The sequence below is a fragment of the Dermacentor variabilis genome, unplaced genomic scaffold, assembly GCF_050947875.1.
Source record: "Dermacentor variabilis isolate Ectoservices unplaced genomic scaffold, ASM5094787v1 scaffold_13, whole genome shotgun sequence".
In the NCBI taxonomy this organism is placed as follows: domain Eukaryota; kingdom Metazoa; phylum Arthropoda; class Arachnida; order Ixodida; family Ixodidae; genus Dermacentor; species Dermacentor variabilis.
The window spans coordinates 7,105,204-7,131,645 of record NW_027460291.1 but is presented as its reverse complement, the minus strand read 5'-3'; the positions used below and the strand labels follow the sequence as shown (position 1 = coordinate 7,131,645).

Here is a 26,442-nt window from a genome sequence, read left to right as displayed (position 1 = left end):
CGTCCGTAAAAGGGTTTTAAACGCACCACGTGGGCTACTTGAGATCGTGCGCGGCGCCGCTGTGAATGCGAAATGCCATCTGGCACGACCTCATAGTCCAGTGCGCCAATACGACGGATGACCTTGTAGGGTCCGAAATAGCGTCGCAATAGTTTCTCACTGAGTCCCCATCGGCGTTTCGGGGTCCAAACCCAAACACGGTCGCCGGGCTGGTACTCGACGAAGCGTCGTCGGAGGTTCTAGTGTCGGCTGTCGGCTGTTGGTTCATGATCCGTAGGCGGGCGAGCTGTCGGGCTTCTTCGGCGCGCTGGAGATAGCTAGCGACGTCAAGATTCTCTTTGTCAGTGACGTGCGGCAGCATGGCGTCGAGCGGGTTCGTCGGGTTCCTGCCGTAAACCAACTTGAACGGCGTGATCTGTGTTGTTTCTTGCACCGCCGTGTTATAAGCGAAGGTTACATACGGCAGGACCACGTCCCAAGTCTTATGCTCGACGTCGACGTACATTGCTAGCATGTCGGAGAGGTTCTTGTTCAGGCGCTCCGTGAGACCATTCTTCTGCGGGTGGTAGGCAGTTGTCCTCCTGTGGCTTGTCTGGCTATATTGCAGAATGGCTTGGGTGAGCTCTGCTGTAAAAGCCATTCCTGTTTCGGTGATGACGACACTTCGGCGGCACCATGTCGCAGCAGGATGTTCTCGACGAAAAATTTCGCCACTTCGGCTGCGCGCTGCCTTTTGGTAGAGCTTTAGTTTAAGCGAAGGGGGTTAGATAGTCCGTCGCCACGACGATCCACTTATTTCCGGATGTTGACGTCGGAAACGGCCCCAACAAATCCATCCCGATCTGTTAGAATGGTCGGCGAGGAGGTTCGATCGGCTATAGTAATCCTGCTGGCCTTGTCGGTGGTGTCTTGCGTCGCTGACAGTCTCGGCATGTCTTGACGTAACAGGCGACGTCGTCAGTCAGACACGGCCAGTAATAACTTTTCTGTATCCTCCACAGCGTCCGCGAGAATCCGACGTGCCCAGCGGTTGGATCGTCGTCTAGGGCGAGCAGTACTTCTGGACGGAGCGCTGACGGTACAACAAGAAGGTAGCTGCACTCGGGCATCCATTATAGCTTCGGCCCTTTCCTTGCGCACGACGCTCGTAAAGGTGCGCAGGAAGCCGCTACGGAACAGGTCCCATGTCATTGTCGACTCCCGGTTCTCAAACCACGTTCTGGCGGCGCCTTCTGATGCGAAGTATACATGCCGCAGCTTGTCATCGGAGTCCCAGTTGTTGAAAGTCGGGGTTCGTTCATAGGTCTCCAGCCATGATTCCGGGTCTTCAGTAGCTGCTCCATGAAAGGTCGGTGGGTCTCGAGGTTGTTGCAGGATAACGGGGGACGCGGAGGCAGCCATTGGGGTTGTCTTTGCCACGATCTTCTTTGTCGTCTCAGGTAGAAATCCGTGCTCTGGGGGCAGTCCTTGCAGTCGGTGGCTAGCACGCTGATCTTGGGTGATGCTGGTTTTCTCCTCGGGCTTCGGGTTTGGATCGCGGCTTTGCGGGGGCGTTTGGTACATGAAGGCACAAGTACCTCCACCAGATGTCACGTGGTGGTGACGTTGAAGAACACAGTAGCAATACTGTGAAAGACAAAACGAACTTTTATTGGCATACCTGTGCCTACAAAAACAGGCTACACTTATAGCACAACGATAGCGGCGAACGCGGTCGGCGATCGTCGAAAATCTGATCAGCGGGTCAAGCGCGTCTTCTTTTATACATTAGTCGTTGAATGTTCCAGAGTACTCGCTGGGACCCGCGTGCCTTCTACAAAGTTCTACATTATTCGCGTCGCACACACATGCGATCAGATTATGCAAGTTCGGTCACAGACAGCGGATGAAAGCATCGATAACATTCCAGAAACTTCCAATACATGCAGGCGCGTCCTGCGCTGTACGATAACATTTGTTAGGCGGTGAAACGTGTCGCCCGATAAAGACAAATAAGTACACGTGTCAATATAGTTTGTCCGTTACAGAGAGGCCATGCGTGCGTGAGCTACTTCGTTTCTACGAGTATCGACGGCAAACGAGAAAAGAAGAGGAAAAGAATGAGAAATTCATTATTCCGGTCATACCCACATGGATATGAATGTCATCCGATAATTTCGCTCCGTTAGGCAAAGAGCACCAATCAGGGAACATGTTCTCAAATCTTTTAAGTCGCATGTGATATTCGCGATTGGTTGGTCGACTTGGCTAATAGTATGTCCGACACCAGGACTAGCTAGAACTCGTGCTTAAGAACAATTATGTCGTCCAAGGTATTTTTGTTCACATGCGGTGCCCAGAAGTATAATCTGTGACCCCCCCCCCCCCCACAAAGTTCTGTCCAGTAGCATAACTCTTTAGTTCCCTGTGATCAGTGTTGACGGCGCCATTCCGGGCATGAGTGCATTATGAATGACGCCCGAGTTAGCGCTGGCAGCACGTGCCTTGGCCAACACTCACGTCATGGCAGCCACGTTTCGTTACCGCTACAGGATTTATTACAAACATTACGGTTCGCTTTCCTTCTCCTACCATTCAAGCATCTTGGTTTTAAAAAAATAGAGCCTACATCACCTTCGATATCTTCTTGCCTGCACAGACCGATTTCGGCTCTAGAATGTAAAGGGCGGTCACGTGATGCGTAATAAATATGCGCCCATTTTTTGCTTTTGATCCGTGAAGCGAAAATCCTACCTCAAGTTCCCTAGCTGTTCCCCGTCCCGGTCGCGCCCATCTCCTTTATCGTTCGTTCCACTCTGTCCGAAAGGAAAGCAACGCGCGCAAGTGCAAGCATTACCTGAATTTCTCGCGAGCATTTTTCAGTACTGTTTTGATAATCGAGCAAATAAGACGCGTAAGCAGTGGGTATGTTGGAACAGACGCTGTTTGTGTACAAAGCTGCAATTTTCTTCGCCGTGAGGTCTGAATATCTTTGAAACACGTGTGTCAAACTGTAGCGCAGGATAAAAAAAGAGATAGAGAAAAAGCATATCCTTACCATCTCAATGGAAGGAGTGATGCGAAGTCTTTAAAAATGTAGTATATATATATATATATATATATATATATATATATATATATATATATATATATATGCACATGGAGATAATGCTTGCCCTTGGGCGTCATGTTCATGAACGCTTCTCCGGATGCCGTTCATGTGGATGGGGTGAAACTGTGCCACCGTTCGTCCTTCAACTCTCTACGATATGCTTCGCCTACAAGTCCCAGGCGCTTGGGCTACAGAACGTACTCTGAAGCAAATTTTGTTGGCGTAATAACTCTAGCATGCACAAGGCCACCAAAGCGAATGCGCTTATTGAGGGCAACTGGACTACAAAGGTGCGCGTGGCAAAACGTGAGCGAGCTATCATCTACGGTGGTGTCTGAAGTGACCCTCTCTGTATTTCTTCTTTCTTTTTCCCTTTCCCCGGAGAGAAGTCGAGCCAACCGGCGGCCATCATGGTTGCCCTTGCCGCTTTCTTTTTCTCTAGCCAACACTAGAGCGACACGTCTGCATGGAAGCACCGCTAGTGCACTACCGTTTTAATCCGAGCTATTTGGTTAAGCAGCCGCACCGCAGGAAACAGCCGCGGGGCAAGTGGCATGTGTGTGTGTGCGCGTCTGCGTGCGCGTGCGTGCGCGCGTGTGTGTGTGTGTGTGTGTGTGTGTGTGTGTGTGTGTGTGTGTGTGTCTGCGCGTCTGCGTGTGTGTGTCTGTGCGTGCGTGCGTGCGTGTGTGTGCGTGCGTATGTGTGTGTGTTTGCGTGTGCGCGTCTGCGCGCGTGTGTGTGGTGTGTGTGTGCATCTCGTTGGCCCTATCGTTAGCGCTGTTCCCTGAGGCCATGTAACGTGAAACTCTTCCAAAGTGACTTTATAATAATCTCCTGACATCGAATTTACGTAACAACCGACTCAAGCATCAGGCGCTGACCCGCAGCGATGTTTCAAGAGCCCAATCAAAGAAATAGCATTGCCTACTCTGACAACTTACTCTGACAGTTAATTGACTGACAAGAGGAGAGGAGCACGCCCAAGGGCAGAGCAGTTCGGTGGATCCGAGCTAGCGCTGCAGTGAAAGTAGATAACCGGAATATGAAAGCGGTGCCAGCGCCTGTGAGTGGTACGCTTCTGCTTCGTTAGCTTGCGGTGGCTGGTCAAAAATCGCGGCAGCGTGAAACAGACGATTAAAAATACCGCTAAAACGCATCCTCAGCGAACAAAAGTTGACAGTGCGACGTCGTATACGTGCGTGAACGGCTCAGCAACGTTATACTGCCCCCTCCCCTTCGTCCCCACCCCAAGTTAAAAAAAATATAAGCAGAGAAATGCATTCTTCCCCGCAGCTCCAAGTGGCCAGTACCAGAGTGATGAGTAGGTGACCATATTTTATTCCTTTCCGAACGGGAAAGTGCCCTCCTATTCCGACAAATTTTCTGTTTTATTCTGCATTGCATAATCAGTGTGCATCGTCATATCACGTGGGGAGTTCTTGCCGTTTTCGTGACGTTGCGGGACAGATAGGCGAAGTGGGCGCAGCCTGAAAACTTCTGTACAATAGCGTAGGGCTCATGTCGAAAACAACGTAGAATCGCAAGGTATTCTTTCTTCTTTCGTTCGGCCTAACAGTGAACGTAATGAGTGCGCGTGCGCCCTATCACTTGGTGATTTTCCGCGGGATTCGTGGCGTCGCATGGCATACAGGTGAAGTGAGGGTGGCGCGAAAAAAGTTTGACCAATCGTGGAGTGGCACAAATGGAATAGAAACAGACTGGAATAGGGGCCCTCTAACGTAAAACGATTCCAATGTGTTTTTTTTAATCTCCTGACGTCAAATGTGCGTAATCGCCAGCGCAAGCGTCGGGCGGTCACCCGCAGGGTTATTTGAGCAGGCCAATCAAACGCTCACTTCATTCATTGGAAGTAACCTTTGTTTGCTTAAAAAAACGAATAACATTGCCTACACTGAGCGACTTCTCTCACTTAACTGGCTGACAAGAGGCAAGGAGCACGTTCAAGTGGAGAAAGATTCCATGGGGCCGAGCCACTGCACTGCATATCGACAAACGGATGAAGAGTGTGGTGCCGGCGTCTGGCGACAGGTCCGTTTTCTCTTACTTAGCTTGTGGTGCCTACTCAAAAATCGCCGCGGCATGCAAAGGAAGCTTAAAGTGACGCTAAAATGGATCCTGAGGAAAGAACAGTTGGCAGGACGAGGTCGTAAACGTGCCGAAAGTGCTCGTAGACGTTACACGGCCTCGCAAAGCTTTATTATACGCAATTTGGCGTATTATACGCAGTTTGGCGTATTAGCTCTGACTATGCCAAAGAAACACTAGATATACGCAGAAAACTGTGGGAAAGCGCAGCCGCAGACAGGGCCAAGAAAGCAAAAGTCCTGCTCGTTCATGATAAACTTCGCATAAACAACGATACATATTTTTGGGATCACAACCGCAATGAACGCTGCCTGCTGTCTAAAAGCTTAGGGCATAGGGCTGATAGCAGACAACAGCACAGGTCAGATCGTCCAAGTGGCACTGATGATCCTGATACCATAGGCAACACCTCGGGCTCGTCGTCACAGATATAGCTACGCATTTTAAGTTTGAACGCGCGAAGTATTGTAAATAATAATAATAATAATAATATTTGGGGTTTTACGTGCCAAAACCACTTTCTGATTATGAGGCACGCCGTAGTGGAGGACTCCGGAAATTTTGACCACCTGGGGTTCTTTAACGTGCACCTAAATCTAAGCACACGGGTTTTTTCGCATTTCGCCCCCATCGAAATGCGGCCGCCGTGGCCGGGATTCGATCCCGCGACCTCGTGCTCAGCAGCCCAACACCATAGCCACTGAGCAACCACGGCGGGTAAGTATTGTAAATAGGACTACACAATTAGAATATCTGCTCCTTTCACAAAGCCCACATGTTGTGGTAATAACAGAAACGTGGTTACATAAAAATGTATCTGATGACTGTATTGTTCCTCCCGGCTATAGAATGTTTAGGAAAGACAGGGACACACGTGGAGGGGGCGTTTGTATCATATTAAAAAACTCTGTATCTGCTGTATTGATTGATTGCGATGTTGCTGAAACGATTTGGTGCAAGATTACATTTCATGGTATTACCTACATTGTTGGCGCCGTGTATCGCGCACCTTCTGCCTCGCCTGGGTTGCTGGAAGACCTAAACACTTTCCTACGTGCAAATGTCAAAGCAGACGCGACATTAATAATGACCGGCGATTTTAATCTTCATAACATAGATTGGCAAAACCCATGTACTATTGGCTCCGATTCATCTAGAATAGAGAAGCTATTGGAACTTATGTTCATATATAATCTAAACCAAATTGTTCAAGAAGACACACGAGTAACGGCCACATCGCGGTCATTGTTGGATCTGGTGTTTGTGTCAGATAAAATAGGTGCTTATACTGTTCACGTTGCGAATGGTATCTCTGACCACAAGATGATTATTGTTACAATCACAGTGGGAGCAAGAGTTTGTTTCAGGCCTTACATCCCTGTACGCATTAACGATTATGGACGCGCGGATGATGTTTCCATCCTTGACTACTTGGATTCTGCATTTGCTGACTTTGAAATTGATTTCCATACTAAAACAGTAGAAGAGTTGTGGCAGAACTTTAAGGTAATTGTACAACACTGCGAGGACACCTATATCCCTAAACGCGTAAAGAAGACAAAGCACTGAAGCCCCTGGATGACCAGGAACATAATTCATATGAAAATAAAATAAAAAGGCTACGTAAAAGCAAAAATAAATCTACTCAGGTTTCGCGACTTCGAGCTGAGATGAAGCAAGCCCTGCACGATTCTAAAAAAAAATTCTTCAGTGACACGCTTAGCCGCTTCCTCAGAACATCACCGCAAAAGTTTTGGCGATATTTCAGTGAAAGAAAGGAAGAGGTACAGGAAATCAGGAAAGAAGATCAAGTTCTGATAAACAAAAAAGATATTGTAGAACACTTTAATAACTTCTTTCAGTCCGTGTTCACCACGAACGATGATGACGTCGATGTTAGTTCTGAAAGCACAGAGCCAAGCCAAATGGATGACACCATAATTACACAGGAGGGCGTATTTCAGCAGCTCTTGAATTTAGATGCAAAAAAAGCGTATGGACCAGATGACATAGCGACCCAGTTTCTTCAAAGATATGCTGAATGGGCGTCGCGTTACTTGACCCTTATATTTCAAAAATCATTGCAAACTCATTCTGTACCCCAAGATTGGCGCAGTGCAATAGTTATTCCGGTGTTTAAAGGCGGCAATCGAACAATAGTGAATAATTACCGACCTATATCTCTTACATCCATTTCTTGTAAACTTCTGGAACACATAATAGCTAAGCATATCATTCGCCATTTAGAAAATAATTGTTTACTTTACCCATGCCAGCATGGCTTCAGAACAGGCCTTTCCACGACCACACAACTCGTAGAGGCAATTCATGATTTCGCAATGGCGATTGATGCCAGAGAGCAGATTGACGTAATCGCCATAGATTTTTCCAAGGCTTTTGACAAGGTGCCACACAAGAAGCTGATTTACAAACTGGAAATAACCGGCCTTAATGCCACTATAATACAATGAATTAAAGCTTACTTAACGAATCGCAACCAGGTGGTCAGCATGGATGGCCATGTCTCCGGCTCACTGGCAGTACTCTCGGGAGTCCCGCAGGGACCTGTCTTGGGACCGCTTTTATTTTTGGTGTATATTAATGACATTTCTGCTGTTATGGAACCAGATGTACATCTTAAACTGTTCGCGGATGACTGTTTATTTTATTCTACAGTACGAAACACGGCCGACCAACTTAAGCTTAATAACTGTCTAAAGGCGTTAAGCGGATGGTGCAACAAATGGAGCATGGAAATAAATTATTCTAAATCAACATATACACATATCACCACACGAAAAAGGGGCCGTCTTTTGTTTTCATATACTATTGGTGACAGGTGTCTGGTGAATACAAGTCAGTTTAAATACATGGGAATAACGATAACAGAAAACTTATCGTGGAGTATACATATAAATAATCTTTGTTCAAAAGCATACGGGAGGTTATTTTTCTTGCGAAAAAAATTGGAGGGTGCTACATGCGATGTACGACTCGCCGCATACAAAACTTTTGTAAGGCCACTTCTTGAGTACGCGTCAGAGGTATGGAGCCCTCATCAAGGTTATTTGAAGAAACAACTAGAGAAAATTCAGAGGTACGCGGTGCGCTTTATATGCTCCCGATATCGAAGGACTGATTCAGTCACAGAAATGCTCCGTTTTTCTAAACTGGACCCGCTAGAAACACGTAGACAAAAACATCGATTGAAATTATTATTCCAAATAATTCAAGGCCAAATAAATATTAGGAAGGAAATATACATAGTAGCACCTGGCAAACGGAGCTCCAGAACCAACCATAACCGATCTATCCAAGCTTATACCACTCACACTAATATATTCAGGCACTCCTTTTTCCCCCACGTGATTGAAATGTGGAACAAGTTACCGATGTGTGTAGTGGAACATACTGATCTGTCCCAATTCAAAAAATCTCTGGATGACTATCCGTGCGAATGCGCCGCTTGATTTCGATGTATTCTGTGTTTGTGGTTATTGCACTGTTCTTTTCTTTTATATATTCTTTTTCATAACCCTCTCTGTAAGGACCCTCGCAATGGGGTTGACAGTATTGTTAAATAAATAAATAAATAAAAAATAAATAAACGCATGCTCTAAGGCAGGTGCGAGTAGCCAGTGCCTCAGCAATCGGTGGCAGCCATCCTTTATTCCTTTCGGAATGTGACAGCCTGCGGCCATTCTGAAGGAAATTCAGTTTTGTTCGGCATATTAATGCATCTTTAACGCGTACGCTTCACTGTGACGCGGTGAGTATTTGCGGTTTTGTGCCGTCGCGCGTGACAGGCAGGAGAAGTGGGTGCAGCCCGCGAACTTTTGACCAATAGCTGAAGGCTGATGGCGAAAAGACATCGAATGAGAAAGAACTATTTTTCTTTTCTGCGGTAAATCATGCATAATCAGTGCGCACACGTCTATCAGATGGGGAGCTATCGCGGTTTTTGTGACGTTCTCACTCTGATGAACACGCATGTCTGTTTCGAATACCAGCCGAGGTTGAACAAGCAGTTAATTTCATACGACCCTGTACACTCCAAGCTAGTAAAAAGAGGAGTTGCAATGACTTGTCTAAAAGAGGTTCTAAATAAATCTTGCAACTACAAAGTAGAAAACAGTTTCAATAACCAAGTTTCAAGGCTACGCCTAGCCGGTTTCTCTTAACTCTTTATCTCTAGCGTCTGCGATAAGCTTCTTCAAAAGATCAAACAGGCAAGAGAGGGCACTAACACAAAAAAGCCATTTGATAGGAAAAGATTACATATGATTACTTATTGGCACAGGGTATCCCACAACCTCAAGAAGGTGGCGCAAAGGCACAGTGTTAATCTTCTCTTCAGTGCACCGTGTAAGTTGGCGAAGATATGCCCTATGTTGACAAAGGCAAAACCCGAAACATGCTGTAAGAAACATGCAGCGCAGTACACGGCTTGCAAAAGTAATGCCGCGTATGAGATACCTCTAAGTTGCCAACAGGTTTATATCGGTGAAACCGGACGGTGTTTTAATGAAAGGACGCTTGAGCACAATTGGGGCGTAAATAACAATGCGGGGGGCCACCTGGCAGAACACTGTAAACGTCACAATTGCCGTCCGCACCTTCGTGACACCAGGTTGCTGGCACGGTCTAGAGATAGACTAGAACGGGAGATATTAGAAGCTTTGTACATTTCAAAGGCCGAAGGCACGTGCATTAGCTGCCCTTCAATCACGCTTACCGAAAAAGAGATAGCTTTTCTAATGAGATAGGGAGGTCGTGATGTCACGATGGGCCATTCTAGGTTGTACCAATTTAAAATCCTGTTTCTTCAAAAAAACATTTAGTTGGAAGTAGCGCCTTGTCCGTTGTACGTGTTCCTCTTTTAGTCCGTGTCTTCGTAGCGCTCTTTTCTTCAAGTATGCAAAACCAACTCGCCCACATCAAACTTCTGCTGAGCAGAGATAACCAGGAAACCATGACCAGATGCCGCGAAATCGTCTACGGAGAATGTTTCAAATATTCAGTGGACTTATTTACCAGCAGGAACGCCCAAGTCCCAGCAGCAATGAAATGCTACACTTCAAATCGGATCCAAAAGTGAGCTTCACGGCATTTAGTAACGCTTATCATTTGCGCATAGTGCTTGTACATACCAATAACTCCCTTTCCTCCAGCGCACATGTCCATCAAGTTGGTAGAGGGGCTGCTGATTTCCTCACAAGTAAATGAGCGAAGGAGGATGAAAATTTTAAAAAGCAACTGTTAGTGGACATAAGCAATGTGTGAAGGGCTGCAGAGAACTCACTGAAGAAGCCAGGCGATCTAGTTTTCTTTACTGGACCTGTGCAATGTTAATAAGCGTTCGTATGAAAGTAGCATAGAAGTTATAGAATACAATTCGGAACAATTCCTCTATTAATTTTGTGGGTCACCAATTGGTAACTCTAATCAACTTCATTTTACAATTAGATTTTGCAATCACTTACTTTTTTTCAGCAACGTTTAGAACTCTGCTCTGAATGCACATATTACAATCACTGATAACAGAAAACACTACTGTTGTCGTGCCGACAGCAGCGCTGCCTGCGAGGAGTCCATCATACAGCCGCAAAAAGTGGTGCGACGCCGGTACCACGCTTTCTCACTGAATAGAAATCAGCAAACTAGACAACCATTTTACGATGCTTGACAGCTCGGTTGCACATTTTCCTCTGTTTTGTTGCATCATCAAACATACGGGGGGTCTCGTTCAATTTTTGCACGATTACGTTGTTCAGCTGTAGGCCATAACCGTTCACAGTAGCTCTATCTGTACTAGCAGCTGTGTTAGTCAGGTAACTGCTGCATGATTCGTAATGTAATCACGACATGGTAGGACAAGAAAAAAAAGAAGCCTACAAATTTTTTGCACGTACATGCTGCGGCCCTCGCACTGATTGACTGGCCGTCACGTAGGGTAATAAAAATGCCTCACAATGAAGCTTGGAAGGAAAAGGACGCAGCAAGTTAGCATACAGGCATGCACGGAGCAGAAATAATTCTCCCATAATTACCGCAATAAGGCTGAAATTGATCCCAGATGGGCAAATCATGAAAAATGTGCTGTCTAAAAATGTTAGCCGATCCCGAAGGCTGTGCAGTCTAAACGAACGACAGGGAACACTATTACACCTCAGAAGCTCTTGTCTTATTTCTATGTTAGCCGCTCTTAAGTCGCCTTTTTCGAATGCAAAAATCACATGACAAGCACCTTTTTTTTAATGCGTAAGCATTTCTATGCCTGCCCAACAAGGAAAGAAGTCCGTTACGTAAGACGATCGTTTTCAAAATGGCGCCCGCAGCAGCGAGCTAATTCACCTTCGTGCTTCCTCTCACTTCAACACGAACTAAGCGGCGAGAACACAGCGCACACGAAGCTATCAGCACTCAGCGCACAATGTACCCATCGCAAACCGCTGCCAAGATCGCGCGGCTGTGCCATAGGCCGCTGCCGCCGGAGTGTTCCTGATCACGGTGGATCGGCTTGGATGGAGAAGGCGCTAAATAGCGATAGCGGCTTATCATGAGCGAAGCGTGATCAGTGCGCCTGGCGCCACCACCTGCAGTAGTTTGCTTGCGTCATCAACTGACATTGCGCCGCCGTTCGCAGCAGTTCGTGTCACTGCAGCGCTGTCGTTTATACTGGTGCGATCGAGTTACATAATGTTGATCATGCCACTGAGCTGCATCGAGCGGAGCAACTGGCGCAATGATTTCGTATACTTAGACAACTCCCGCATGAGTTTCTGCGACATTTCTTTCTCGTATTTTGAACTCGTTCAGAGTTCTCGATTGACGTGTTTCGGCAGATGGTGCGACCACGCCATGAGCCAAGGAGGACTCAGGGCTAAGCGACGTCTGAGCAGATACTGCGGGTACTTCTATTCGTTGCGAAGAAATGGAAAAGCTAACATGGCTGATATGTGTTAAATCTCCAATAAAGTGGTCCTCGAGTCGGGACACATAAAGCGAGCAGAGCATGTGGGATCAGCGCAGGATGACCACGATTGTTCACGTCGCGAAAAGCTTGGATCCTGCGAACGTGACGCGTAGCAGTGCCTCACAACCTTCGATCGTTTTACGCGAAAGATGACGGACCTCGGCACAACCATGCTTACCATAAAAATAGCTCTAACGCACACCGGACTACAGCATCCCAAGACTCAAAAGAGCTGTGGAAGAGGCTGTACAGCCGTCCATCCACAGGGATTACCGGAACGCGGAACTTCAGAAAGGCTTCGAATAATGCGCGACGTAAGCAGGACGTCTGGAGCGAAAACGTTCCCGGCGTAGGCGTCGCACTTTTATTGCGTTAGCATCAGCAGTCTCAAGGTGGAATAAAGTAAATGTGAATTGTGGGAAGCCGGTGACGTGGTAGACGTATATGTATAAATATAGCGGAACAGACGGGGGTCTGCTCCGGACGACAGTCGGTTGCACTTTGCTCCTCGAAAAGGCAGGACGTGTATAGAATGAGAGAGAAAGACATTTATTACGGTAGAATGGTTGAGCTGTCGGCCTGAATCAAACGTCTGGCCTGCTACTCAGCATTGGGAACGGGAGACGGCAGTAAAGAGAGAGAGAGAGGCGTTCAAGATCAGGGCGAATATGGTGGCGAGTGAACGAGTGAGCTCCTCAACAACACCTTACGATGTGATAAACGCTCTTTAAATCATGGATCCGGCAACTCAAAGTGGTGCGACGTAATGCCTAGCAGAGTTCTGTCGCATTTACTTTTAAATCGCTACTGACATTTTTTTTTCTTTTTTGTGACAACGCATTTCTGAGTTGCAGCTGTATGTTTACGTTGCGCTGCATTTTAGCTGCCTCTTCGCTTCATCTTTCCGGAACGTTTGGTGAGCTTTGAGACATTATTGGCACCAAGGACTAAGGTTTATGTACTAAAAAGTCACTGGGTGGCTTTCACGTGAAACTGGCAGTATTCCGAAAGCGATTCCTCGAGAATACGTCCATTGGGCAAGTAAGATTTCTGTCGAAGGAACCGGAGGTCGGTTTTACATTTCTCGCATGGCCAAGCGGTGGCTGAATTTTTAACGCTATGCCATCGCTCTGCATAAATTACCAAGTCATAGAGATGCCGCTGTCAAAACCAAAAAAGCGTCTTTTTATGTAGTAAACCTTCATGTCTAAGCATTCTCAGGCATCTTACCCAGGAAATCTGTCCGTCGGGCAGTTTGTCTGCCCGTCTGTGACGCGTAACACGATGTGCTCCGCAATGAAAAACAGAACCTACGGCGCCACGCGTTTCTTACCCAGTAACCTGAACACCTACTTATTTTTCTTTATTACATGGGAGTAGAATTCTCAGCAAAACAAGAAAAACAAAGCGCTACAGAAATTCAAGGTGGTCTAAAACACATTCAAAAGACAGGTAAGCACGTGCAACAGTCCAATGAAGGCATAGAGTCCGGCGCTTTTTCTTGTGCAGCCTACACACTACGAATGTAGCCAACAAATTCCCGAAGAAATGACCGAGTGCTTCACGGCAACTCAGCGTGCCTGTCACACATTCTAATGGCCAAAGGGCATGTAGACCAATTACCATGTTCAACATGTCAAATCGTGGGTCACAGGGAAAGGTAGGAAACGAATTGTGCATGATGTGATACCATGCACATCATAGACCTCATGCAAGCGAGGGCTAAACGCCCACGCTTGCATGAGGTGAATATATCTGAACCACATGAATGTGTGAAGTACCATCGGTGCAAAACAAATGTCAAACGAAAACAGCTTATACCAAGGGTTTGGAAAGATTTGGGGATTGTGGAATAAAAGCCACCTTTAAGACCACACGTAGAGGCGACTTAGACCCTCGTAGTCATCACGAAGTTCGTGGTTTTGCGAAATTTAATGCCAAACACGCCACATACAGGATGCGTGTCAGTGATCGCGGGATGCACCTTCCGTTAGGGTGTTCCTTGCTTCACCGACAAAAATGACAGCGATCTCTGAGGGCTCATGGGCTTCGCGGCTCGCAACACATACAGATAAGCAGTCAATAAGTTGATAAAATGATAAAATGATAAGGTGTGATGAGAGGTTATATGGGTCTCAGCATGGTTGATAATGGTTCGGCAATGATGAATAAGTAGCTAAAGAGTGATAAGGGCTTATAATGGTCGTATAAATTTCAATAAGGCTGAGAAGGATCGATAAGGGTTGATAAGGGTTGCATCAAGCCTGATAAGGTTGAGAAAGAAACATAAGAGCACGATCATGCCCGATAATGTTGATAATGACCGGTAAAGGTCGAATCAAATCCGATAAGGTTGATAACGACCGATAAGGGTTAAGAAGGGTTTGTACTCGTCGCATCAAATTTGATAAGATTGAAAATGACACTGGGCTGCGGGGAGATAAGCAAGTGGCACGACGTCCACACATACGTGGACAACTCTATTTGAGTTATTTCATAACTTTTCGAACTCCCCTAATTATATATTTCCAAAGTCTAACGCACATTTGATCAATGTTTTTGCCATCAACGTCGAGTTCACATTAACGCAGTGAGTGATAACCGGGTTACAGCACGCAAACTGCGCGGCGCCTCCTATTGAATTTGCACGGCTCGTCTCTCAGTTTTGCTCGTTTACAATCACCTCCATTGATGTTTTGGGTATATTACAGTCGTCGGTGGTTGCCGCAACAAAATTAACACAAACAGGAAAAAGCCCGAAGGACCGGGAAATGCGGAAAATCAAATTGTCCAGCTGTCTGTTTGCGCAGTTTCCTTGTATTTCTGAAGTTATTAAGCCCTTCGCATAAGTATTCAGCATCCTCTTGCTTCAAGTGAAGCAGCCTTAATCGATAAGGTGTGTGCAATGCACTGATTATGTCAGATTTTCTGCACTAATTCAAACTGTTTTTATTATGCTGATTATTTGCCAGGTGAAAGAATCAAATTATCTGGCACCTTTCTCCCGATGATTTTCCTTCTGCGTTTCTTTATATTTTTTTTTCCTTTTTCTGATGCTTCGAAACCAGCACTGATTTATAGACGGCCTCATGCTAGAATGTATGGCAGAAAGGTATTTTCTCTGTCTTTCTTTTTTTTTGCTTTTACTTGTAGTTGTCCAAGTCCTGACGCCATGGAGATAGATTGGAAACTGTGGAGCGCAAATCACGTAACACGCCTTTGCTTTTGTGTTGAAGTTCCGGGTATCTATGGTCTGCTACAATTGTCCTTCTAATTAGAACTTTCTCGATGTAGTTGTATCGCATAAGCTCTTAGCAGTAAACGTGTTTTTAAGTGTATGCAAAGATTCAAAATGTTGAATTCAAATTGAATCATCTCCACTCTTCGACTGACATTCAATTGGAGAGCTCCCTATTACATATTGTCGAATATTCCTTTATTTTGAATATATAAGGGGAAAACAAATTTATTGGGAGGGTACTGGTTCGGGCTAGGTGGTAACAATTCACGACAAATGTTATTTGAGCATCACTACAAACGGGGACTAGGAAACGACAGACACAAGGGCCAACTTACAACTGATTTTAATGGTAGGTAGTCGAGTATGTACGTAAAAAACCACTCTAGTTCTTACCATTAAAACCACTTGAAAGTTAGCGCTTGCGTCCTTCGTTTCCCAATCCGCGTTTCAAGTGGTGCGCAAACAAAATTTATCATGAACACTCATTAAAGTTTTGAGGGAGAGTTAATTAAATAAATCCCTAGGTTTTACGTGTCAATCAAAAAGCACGATCCGATAAAGGAGGCACACCGTAGTCTGGGTTCATTTTAACCATCTAGTATTCTTTTGCACCTACATCTATGTACACCAGGATTCTGGCATTTCTGCCCAATCGAAATGCGGTCGCCGCTGCCAGCATCGAATCCGCGACCCCGAGCTGAGGAGTGCAACGCCCTAGACCCTGGGTGACCACGCCGGGTAGGCAGAGAAAAATGGAAGCGAGAATTGTTCCAAACGGTCATGCTGCAGCAGATAACTGTTGCTGCACAGAGGCACCCATTTCTGAGCCAACATCAGCTCGACAATTTCCAGTCATTTCGAAAGGACGGCTGTAGGAATTGGGAAAGGGGAATTGGTTGATCTTAATATTTCATGTGGCCAGCTTCATCCCCTTTGGCTCCCACGAAAGAACATACGGTGCTGTAGTATCGCACTTCTAGCCTTTAACGAACACAACACCGTACCTGACACTGGTTACATGCTATTTTCTGGCTTCAGCACCGTCATTGACGCAGTTCCCCGGATGACTGAAAGCTCTTGTTTCTCATTTCGAAGCTCCCCTGTTGTTCCGTCGTCCAACTCCGAACGATACTAAATAGACGTCTCAAATAACGTATTGACACGTGTACATTTTTCCAGAAGAGTGTTGCAGCGCCGAAAAAGAGAACACATAGCAAGCGAGACGGGACACGCGCCCGTCTCGCTTGCTATTCGTTGTCTTTCTCGGCGCTACAACCCTCTTCTGGAAACATGCACCAACTAGCCTCCCAACAAGTATTACACGTGTACATGTTTATCGTGTGACCACGTTTCACCGCCTAACAAATGTTATCGCACAGCGAAGGACGCGCTTGCATGTATAGGAAGTTTCTGGAATTGTATCGATGGTTGCATTCGCAGTCTGTCACCGAACCTTGTGTAATCTGATTGCATCTATGCGCGACGCGAATAGTGTTTAACTTTGTGGAAGACATGTGGGTCCCAGTGATTATTCTGGAACGTTCGACGACTGATGTATAAAAGCCGACGCACTTGACCCGCTCGTCAGATTTTCGACGATCGCCGACTGTGTTCGCCTCTTTCGTTAAGCATTTAGTGCAGCCTGTTTTTTTCTGGGCGCAGGTTCGCCCAGTAAAGGTAGTTTTGCCATTCACAGTTTTGTTGCTGTCTCCTCAACCGTCACTACCACGTGAGAGTATCTAAGCCTGATTTTTTTTATTACAAAACGGACTCGTCTCGAACTTCTCATTTAAAAATAATCGTGCGATTCTTACAGACTCTCGAATCGACGGCGCCTTACTTAAACCACAGAATGCCCCCCGTCTTGCAATGCATGGGCCTAGTGCAAGAATATTTTTTCGTTCTTAAGTGCTCTTGGCCGCCGGCCAAGCCATCTTCCCTTAACATTACATTCACTACAATGATTGGCAGGCGTCTTCCCCCATGAATATTTCTAGCATAGGGAACGTTCTCGCATGGCCCATTAGCAGCGCTTACAAAAATGCCACAGCAGAGCAACGTAATTTGCAACGCATTAACCTTAATGCGATTCGCGTGCCGTGCACACGCGCTATGCAAGCGACATCGCCCCTCGCCCTTTCTCTTGACACATTAAGGCAACGCGCCTTCGTAGCGCATTGTTCCCGCGTAAATGAATTGGATGGGCTAGATTGTTCGCGTATGAATTTGTGGTGATAGTACCTGTTAGCTACGTAATAAGACGTCTCTTTTCTGAAGCCATCTTTTAAAAAAATTTGGCTCTTTAATTTATACTAGAGAATTTTGGCTTAGCGGAATAAAGCACGTCAGTTTCCAGCTGCACTCTTATATAGGCGTCAGAATAAAAGCGTCATTCGATCTTTCCCCACCAGGGGTGACATAATTGCGGAAGCGGTGGGAAAACAAATTCACCTAAATGCATTCAGCCGTATGTGAAGACGACGATCGATGCTTCTACGGTATATTTAATGCCTGCCTTAAAAAAATTGTGGCACCATCCTCAAAATTTTCCAAAAGTGCTCTCGCCGACCAATAAACTGAGTTTATAAACCATCCTAATCTTACGAAAAATTGCCGCGCCTACGGCCTCGAAAGTGACACAGAGCGATGGAAGCAAGCAGCCAGCCGACGCTTCCTCTTTCAGCAAAGTTGCTTCCCTGTAATGTACACGTGGATGCTCGTGTACATACGGGGGTTACTAAGAGCACATTGTTCCGGTGACGGCGGCCCCGTTAGTGCTCGCCGTACGCAGGAACGCAGTAGCTGCGACGGCAATCTAGGAGTTGAATTGCTCATTCGCGTCCACAGACCGCGATAAGATGCACTGCTGCGATGGACTGAATGGCGCAGCGAGCATTACGAGCGTTGGCGCACGACTTTGTGGGCTGTTACGCTGGCGACGGACGTTCCATTTGTGCCCCGAGAGTCATCCACAAAGAGCGGGGGCGAACGTATGCCGCCTACTACAAAAGCAGCACTGCCTCTCAAAGCGGCCCGCGCCAGCCATTCATTCATCGAAGTATTCCAGTGTTTCTGCGATCTCTTTTCTTTCACCCACACTTCCGTGATAGGCATCAAAAGAATGTTCATTCTATATGAATTATCCTACGTGTTGCGATACTACGTGTTCGCAGGCTAGAAGGGTAGCGGACCTCGAGCAGTATGCTCGTACAAACAATGTCGAGATCAGGGGTGTGCCGTCCACACAGGGCGAGAATTGTGTCGCTGTTCTGCAAAAAATCGGCGACAAGATTGGCTGCCCTGTGGCGCCATCTGACGTAGACATTGTTCACCGCGTCCCTGCGAAGAAGGATAAACATATAATTGCACGCTTCTGTTCCCGCACTAAGAAGGCTGATTTCGTAAATAAGGCCCGGAAAGCACGACTAAACACTAAACACTAATGTTTCAGTCTATAATTGCGTACGAGATACATCCGAACAGACCAGTATAATACCAGTGTGCTGTTGCAGAATCTTACTTTCTGCACGTTAATTATCACATTGTCACATACACAGCACGGATGCCGTGCTTCGCTTTTATGTACAGCCAGCTATTGTAATTCACTGGGTATCGAGATTTAAATTATGCCATATGTCTCGTGCACCTTCTGAAGTGAAAAACAACGCACATTAAAAAAGTTTATCCAGGAAAGTTATACCTTACACGAGAAACCATTTGACTAACTTCAGGTACAGCGCCTTCATTTCCGAGATAGCTGAAATACACATTATGCGTTCCTACTGAAATGCAAAACACTTACTCTCGGTCCAGGGCCAGACATTCAACACCGGGCTCCAGTGAGACAACATTTGCAGTCCTCTTGTCTTCTCTGGCAGGGGGGAGAAAGCAGCACATTTGTGTATGCAGGAAAAGCGCTTTTCTGTTCAAGAGCTTATAATCTCCAAAGAAAAATGATACAGGTGGGGCGGAGGGCTCATTTGTACTAAAGGCCGACCACGAATTGTAAAGTGGAGATCGCCACATTTATGAACTCGGCGCAAGCGTAGCGAGTGGTCGTGTCAGCCACTCAGCCACGAGAGCCTTGTTCGAAAAGAGTCCACTCTGCGTTGCGATCCCTTCCCTGGCGCTCCCATTGAGTCGGAGTCGCACTATCAGTGGCGGATGAGTATGTCTGTTTCTCGTTCAGCCTTTTGACCTGACGCTCGAAATGTGAACTGCGGAAATAATGGAAGTCGTAAGCTGTCGAACGCTTTCAGGAGTCACACTATTTAGGGGGCTCGATGGCCTGAAGAGACATGCATCCCCTCGTTTTACATAAAGGGCCGCAGAGATCTCGCGCTATACACTTCTGGGCCTAAACTCTACTCGAGACTTCTTGGCCCTGGGCATCTGCCAGTACGTTGTCCATCCACCACGATATTCAAACGGCATAGGTTCTCGCCGTCTTCCATCTCCAAGTTGAACCTTAGCAAACTTACCTCAGCAGCGCTTGCTCACCGAAGTAGTCTCCCCGGCCAAGAACACGGATCTGCTCCTCCTGGTTGGTGCCCTCGATCCGCTGCGTGACCTTCACCTGTCACGCAGGAGGAGCCACCGATTACTGATTTGCTCTTTTTAGGAGCACCTACGCGATTTCTTATCTTTGATGTGGCAGCTTAGTTGCAGCTCCCACATTTGCATCAAATGCAGACGATAGATAACCTTTGAGTGCCTACCGACTGAAAGCACAAAGTGAGTGGAAACAATTCGCCCTCGGTCCATTTTTGAGAACAATAACAATGACAGCATTTTTAGCGACCTGATTTAATTATTTCTTATCATCCTTCCTCTATCGTAACTGATATTGGGGATAGCGGGGGAGTGGTTTTATAAGAGTCAATTACGAATGATACAGTGACTGAAAATGCAAAAAAACTATCTGCAAAACATGGCCGTCTGGCTGGAAATACTCAAAGGCAGCATAGTTTCTTCTCTTTCCTTCACTGGAGAAAAAATGCCACTTCTCTTTTGCTTTGGAGCAATAAAGAGGGACGAAAAGGCATAAACACGTATAAAAAGCGTGACAACTGTTTCTCTGCATCCCAAAGGACGGCAAATCACTTCAAGCTAATGAGGACAAAACGCCGAGCCAGCGAATTTTATCATTTCAAAGAGCTCACATAGTGCTCGCAGCAACCTGAGAGTGGCGCCAATCAAACACAGCGTTTCCTTCGTAGTAGCTTTGAGGAAAACTTTTTTCCCCATCCCGTCAACATGTACAGATGCACATAGGGGATATGTAAGCACATTGTATAGTGTATGAACGCTGGGGAACAGTGGCAGTGTGACTCGCTATGAATCTGCAGATAGCCGAAGTTGTTTCGCATATATAAAATAAGCAAACGAGTTGAGATAGGTGCGTAACGGATCGACGTTGGGATAGTTGGTGTTCGAAACGCAAGGGCAAACAGGGCGTAAGACGAGGACAAACATCCACAACACTAACAACGTTGTCTTTATTGCAACAAGGCAATATATAGAACCAGGACAGCACCCCACACGTGTCGAGGATATTTGCAGAGGTAAAATATTTCCGAAATTAAAAGCTTTATGTCGAAGGGCGAATCATCTAATTAAAAGAAAAAAAACGATTTTTCCACAACAATGGTCTAGCTGCTAAGAATGCGATTTCTTTTTTCTTTGGAGCTGTCAAACCCGTATGTGCTCACACGCACTGCCACCTTTATCAATCACGTGTGCTACGGCTATCAAACACGCGCCGACTTGTCTGTATCTGCCAATAGCCCTACATGCGCGAAAGTCTGGTGTGCATGCACAATTGCCACAATATAGCGCCGAGTTGCTTTCGTGTTCTGCCAGGCGAACATTGAAGCATCGTGCGGTTTGGTCTATGTACGTCTTCTTGCAAAACAGGAGAATCTCGTAAACGACTACGACCGTACAGTTCACGCGCGGTTTCTTGTACGCCTTAATAGTGCATTCATCCGTTTTGGGTCCTTCGTTTTTCACACGTCTGCAGAGCCGGCCTAACTTGTTTGGGGATGAAAAAAACGACAGCAACTCCTACTTACTGAGCGACTTCCTTTATAAAAAAAGGAAATCATGGGCATTTTAGAGGCCCTAAGGAAAGAGAAGGCAGTAATGCGCGTTCGTTTTTGACCAGGCAAGGGCATTCCGGCTTTATTTCCAGCGCATGTGTTCTCCATGTGTCTTTGACAGGTACATCTATCGCACCCCTACTCAGAGAAGTAAAAGAAGAATTAAAGGTTTTGATAGATGCCACAATGTGATCACTGTCACCATACTGAAAGACTGCAAAATTTCATACGATTCGACAAGCCATGCCGTTGCTTGGTTGCATTATATATGTTGTACGGCGGCCATGCAACCTTCTGACTGTGTTGCTACACGTCTTCACGAAGCGTCGTCACTCGTTATAGTATTGCCGGAGCTAGAATTTTCTAAAATAAGGCAAGCGGAGTTGGTATATAGGGCAGAGGCTCGGCAAGGGTTCTGCATTTCCTCTTTCTGCAGCACAACCTTTGACAGGAGGGAAGAAGGCTCAATACTACGCACACTAGTGCTCACTGCTTGAATTCGGAAGGAACAGCGCCAACTAAGACGATCACGAACGGGACGACGACACAGGACGAGCACCGCTGTGTCGTTCTCGCTCTCGTGATCGTCTTAGTTGGCGCTGTTCCTTCCTAATGCCTGTATGCACCATCTAGCCAAAATGAATGTTGTCCTGAACTATGCTCACTGCTCACCACGTTCTTGCTTTTCTATCTATCTATCTATCTATATATATATATATATATATATATATATATATATATATATATATATATATATATTGACACGAGTACTTATCTTTATCGGGCGACCACGTTTCGCCGCTTAACAAATGTAATCGCACAGCGAGGGACGCGCCTGCATGTATCCGACCTTTCTGGAAAGTTATCGATGCTTCTACCCGGCTGTCTGTTGTCGCCGAACCTAGTGTTATCTGATTTCATCGCTTAACGCGAATGGTGTAGAACTTTGTAGAAGGCATGCGGGTCCCAACGTTTAGTCTGGAACATTCGATGACTGCTGCATAAAACCCGACGCGCTTGACCCGCTGATCAGATTTTTGACGATCGCCGAGCGTGTTCGCCGCTACCGTTGCGCTATAAGTGTAGCCTGTTTTGTGGGCACAGGTTCGCCCAATAAAAGTTAGTTTTCTTGTTCACAGTGTTGCTACTGTGTTATTCAACGTCACCGCCACGTGACATCTGGTGGAGGTGCTTGTGCGTTCATGTACCGAACGCCCCCGCGAAGCCGCGATTCAAGCCCGAAGCCCGAGGAAAAAACCGACATCGTCCAAGACCAGCGTGCGAGCCGCAGACTGCAAAGACTGCCCCCAGAGCACGGACTTCTGCCTGAAACGACAAAGAAGATAGTGGTCAAGACAACCGAAATGACTGCCCCAGTGTCCCCCGTTATCCTACAGCAACCTCGGGACCCACCAACCTTTCATGGAGCAGCAACTGAAGACCCGGAATCCTGGCTGGAGACGTACGAGCGACTGGCGACTTTCAACAACTGGGACTCCGACGACAAGTTGCGGCATGTATACTTCGCCCTACAAGACGCCGCCAGAACGTGGTTCGAGAACACGGAGTCGACCTTGACGACATGGGACCTCTTTCGTACCGGCTTCCTGCGCACCTTTACGAGCGTCGTGCGCAAGGAAAGGGCCGAAGCCATGCTGGACGCCCGAATGCAGCTGCCTAACGAGAACGTTGCCATCTTCACGGAAGAAATGAAACGTCTGTTCCGCCATGCCGACCCGGATATGACCGAGGAGAAGAAACTCCGCCTTCTCATGCGTGGTGTGAAGGAATAACTTTTCGGCGCAATGATACGAAGCCCACCGAAGACCGTAGAAGAGTTCCTTCGCGAGGCCACCAGCATCGAGAAGACACTCGAAATGCGGAACCGGCAATTCAACCGCCGTACAAGCTCTACCCACTATGCAGGAATTCAATCACTGGCCACGGACGATCTGCGCGAGACCATCAGGGCCATAGTGCGCGAAGAACTGCGCAAGGTCTTGCCTTCGTAGCAGCCTCAAGTGGCCTCGATCGCCGACATCGTTAAAGAAGAGGTGCACCGATCGCTTGGAGTTCCTGAGGTACAACCAGAATCACCACAGCCCCAGCCGGAAGCGATGACCTACGCCGCCATTGCACGCCTTCAAGGCCCCCCTCCGCGACCGCGCCAGGGCCCTGTGACGCCGCAATTCCGTCGTCCGCCGCCGCCGCCGCCAGCACGCCCACCCGTCGCCCAGCGCACCTACGCGAGGAAGACGGACATTTGGCGAGCCCCCGACCACCGGCCGCTCTGCTATCACTGCGGAGAAGCCGGCCATGTGTACCGCCGATGCCCATACCGCGACTTGGGACTGAGAGGGTTCGCCGTCAACGCGCCGTGTCCACAGCTTGGAGAGCGCCCACGCGATATCGCCGATTACCTCGCCGCTACTCAGTGGAGCTCTCGACGACCGTCGCGTTTGCCATCACCAGGCCGCTACCTGTCGCCGCAGTGCCGACCATACACTGGCCCAGCCCGGGGCCGGTCAGCGAGCCCATATCCGGAAAACTAAAAGCAGCAACCGATGGAGGTGCGGTTGCTGTTCGTCGAACTGACGAAGATCCTCCGCCGCCGACGAAGACACCGAAGAAACTACCTCGACGACATAACGGCACGCCGCCGTCCCGACGAAATCAGAAAGCCAAGACTACACCGATGAAAGACGACTTGACGACGCGACGTTCCAGCTTCAGTTCAACGCGACGCAGCCGTGATCCGACGCCAAGACCCAACTGCAACGCCAGACAAAGAACCACCGGCCTCGACGTACTTCTCGACAGCCATGCAGTCACTGCCTTAGTCGGCACAGGGGCCGATTACTCCGTAATGAGTGGACACATCGCCGCCCAGTTGAAGAAGGTTAAGACTCCATGGGAGGGCCCCCAAATTCGGACCGCTGGAGGACACCGCATTACGCCGACTGGAATCTGCATGGCAAGAATTACCGTTCATGACCGGACTTACCCTGCCACCTTCGTTGTCCTCCAACAGTGTTCACGAGACGTCATTCTCGGCATGGACTTCCTGAATCAACATGGCGCAGTCATCGACCTGAAGTCGAAATCGATAACGCTGTCACAAGATCAAGCGATACCGCCGGAGAGCTGTCGTAGTCACCACGCCTTGAGTGTGCTCGAAGATCAAGTGAGCATCCCGCCGCGCTCCAGCATTATTATTTCCGTCGGCACTGAAACACCCGCTGACGTAGAAGGCGTCATCGAGGCCGACCAGCATCTACTGCTCGACCGTGAAATTTGCGTCGCAAGAGGGATCGCTCGACTCCACGGAGGGCAAGTGGAAGTTATGCTAACCAACTTCAGCCAGGAGTTCAAGCACATCAACAAGGGCACGACGATCGCGTACATCGAGGAAATTCTGGAAATCAGCCATGCCTTTCTCCTCTCGGATTCAGCCGCACCTTCCCCGATGAGCATTGTCCCCGAACCAGACTTCGACGTGAATCCAAGTCTTCCTATGAGTAAGCAGCAACAGATCAGAAGTCTTCTCCGACGATACAAAGGCTGCTTTTCGACGTCATCGAGGATTAGACAAACACCAGTTGCAAAGCATCGCATAATAACCGAAGAGAGCGCTCGACCACTCCGCCAGAGCCCTTACCGAGTTTCGACGCGAGAACGTGAAGCTATTAGGCAACAAGTCGACGAAATGCTGCGCGACGACATCATCGAGCCGTCGAAAAGCCCGTGTGCCTCTCCTGTAGTCCTGGTAAAGAAAAAGGACGGAACCCTACGCTTCTGCGTCGATTATCGTCGACTGAACAAGATCACGAAGAAGGATGTGTACCCCCTTCCACGGATAGACGACGCATTGGATCGGCTCTGCAACGCTAAATACTTCTCGTCGATGGACCTCAAGTCTGGCTACTGGCAAATAGAAGTCGAAGAGAGAGATCGCGAAAAGACTGCCTTCATCACGCCAGACGGCCTCTACGAGTTGAAGGTCATGCCATTCGGACTGTGCTCGGCGCCTGCAACGTTTCAGCGCGTCATGGACAAGGTGTTAGCCCGACTGAAGTGGCAGACGTGCCTTGTCTACCTGGATGACGTCGTTGTCTTCGCCGGAAATTTCGATGATCACCTTAGGCGGCTTGCGACAGTGTCAGAAGCCATCAAGTCATCAGGGCTCACTCTGAAGCCGGAAAAGTGCCGCTTCGCTTACGATGAGCTTTTGTTCCTAGGCCATGTGATCAGCAAATCAGGAGTACGCCCCGACCCACAGACGACAGCTGCCATCGCAAAGTTCCCGCAGCCAACCGACAAGAAGGCAGTGCGCAGATTCCTTGGCATGTGTGCCTACTATAGGCGCTTTGTCAAGGACTTTTCACGCATCGCGGAGCCGCTAACACGTCTAACCAAATGTGATGTCGCGTTCAAGTGGGAAACGCCGCAGGCCAAGGCATTTCAAGAACTCAAACGACGCATGCAGTCGCCGCCAGTACTTGCACACTTCGACGAGGACGCCGATACCGAAATCCACACTGACGCCAGTAGCCTAGGCCTCGGTGCCGTCCTAGTCCAGAGGAAAGAAGGACTTGAAAGGGTGATATCGTATGCTAGCCGGTCGCTGTCAAAAGCGGAAAGCAACTATTCTACGACTGAAAAGGAATGCCTCGCCATCATTTGGGCTACAGCTAAATTACGCCCTTACCTCTATGGCAGGCCATTCAAAGTCGTCAGTGACCATCATGCATTGTGTTGGCTAGCTAACTTAAAGGACCCTTCAGGACGGCTGGCGCGGTGGAGCCTCAGACTACAAGAATATGACGTCACGGTAATATACAAGTCCGGAAGGAAACACTCCGACGCCGACTGCTTATCGCGCGCCCCTATCGATCCCCCGGCGCAGGACGACGAGGACGACGACGCC

At 47.7% G+C, this 26,442-nt stretch overlaps 1 protein-coding gene across 2 annotated transcripts in view; it reads right to left on the bottom strand.

The window, feature by feature from the left end:
* LOC142566810 (cGMP-dependent protein kinase, isozyme 1-like) overlaps positions 1-26,442 on the bottom strand; it is a 464,172-nt gene that overhangs the window by 182,094 nt on the left and 255,636 nt on the right. For both annotated transcript variants that reach the window (XM_075677691.1, XM_075677692.1), the window contains 2 exons: positions 19,896-19,990; positions 19,217-19,285 (listed from right to left, as the gene is read on the bottom strand). In XM_075677691.1, coding sequence (XP_075533806.1) covers positions 19,217-19,285; positions 19,896-19,990 — 164 coding nt within the window. The remainder of the gene's footprint in view (positions 1-19,216; positions 19,286-19,895; positions 19,991-26,442) is intronic.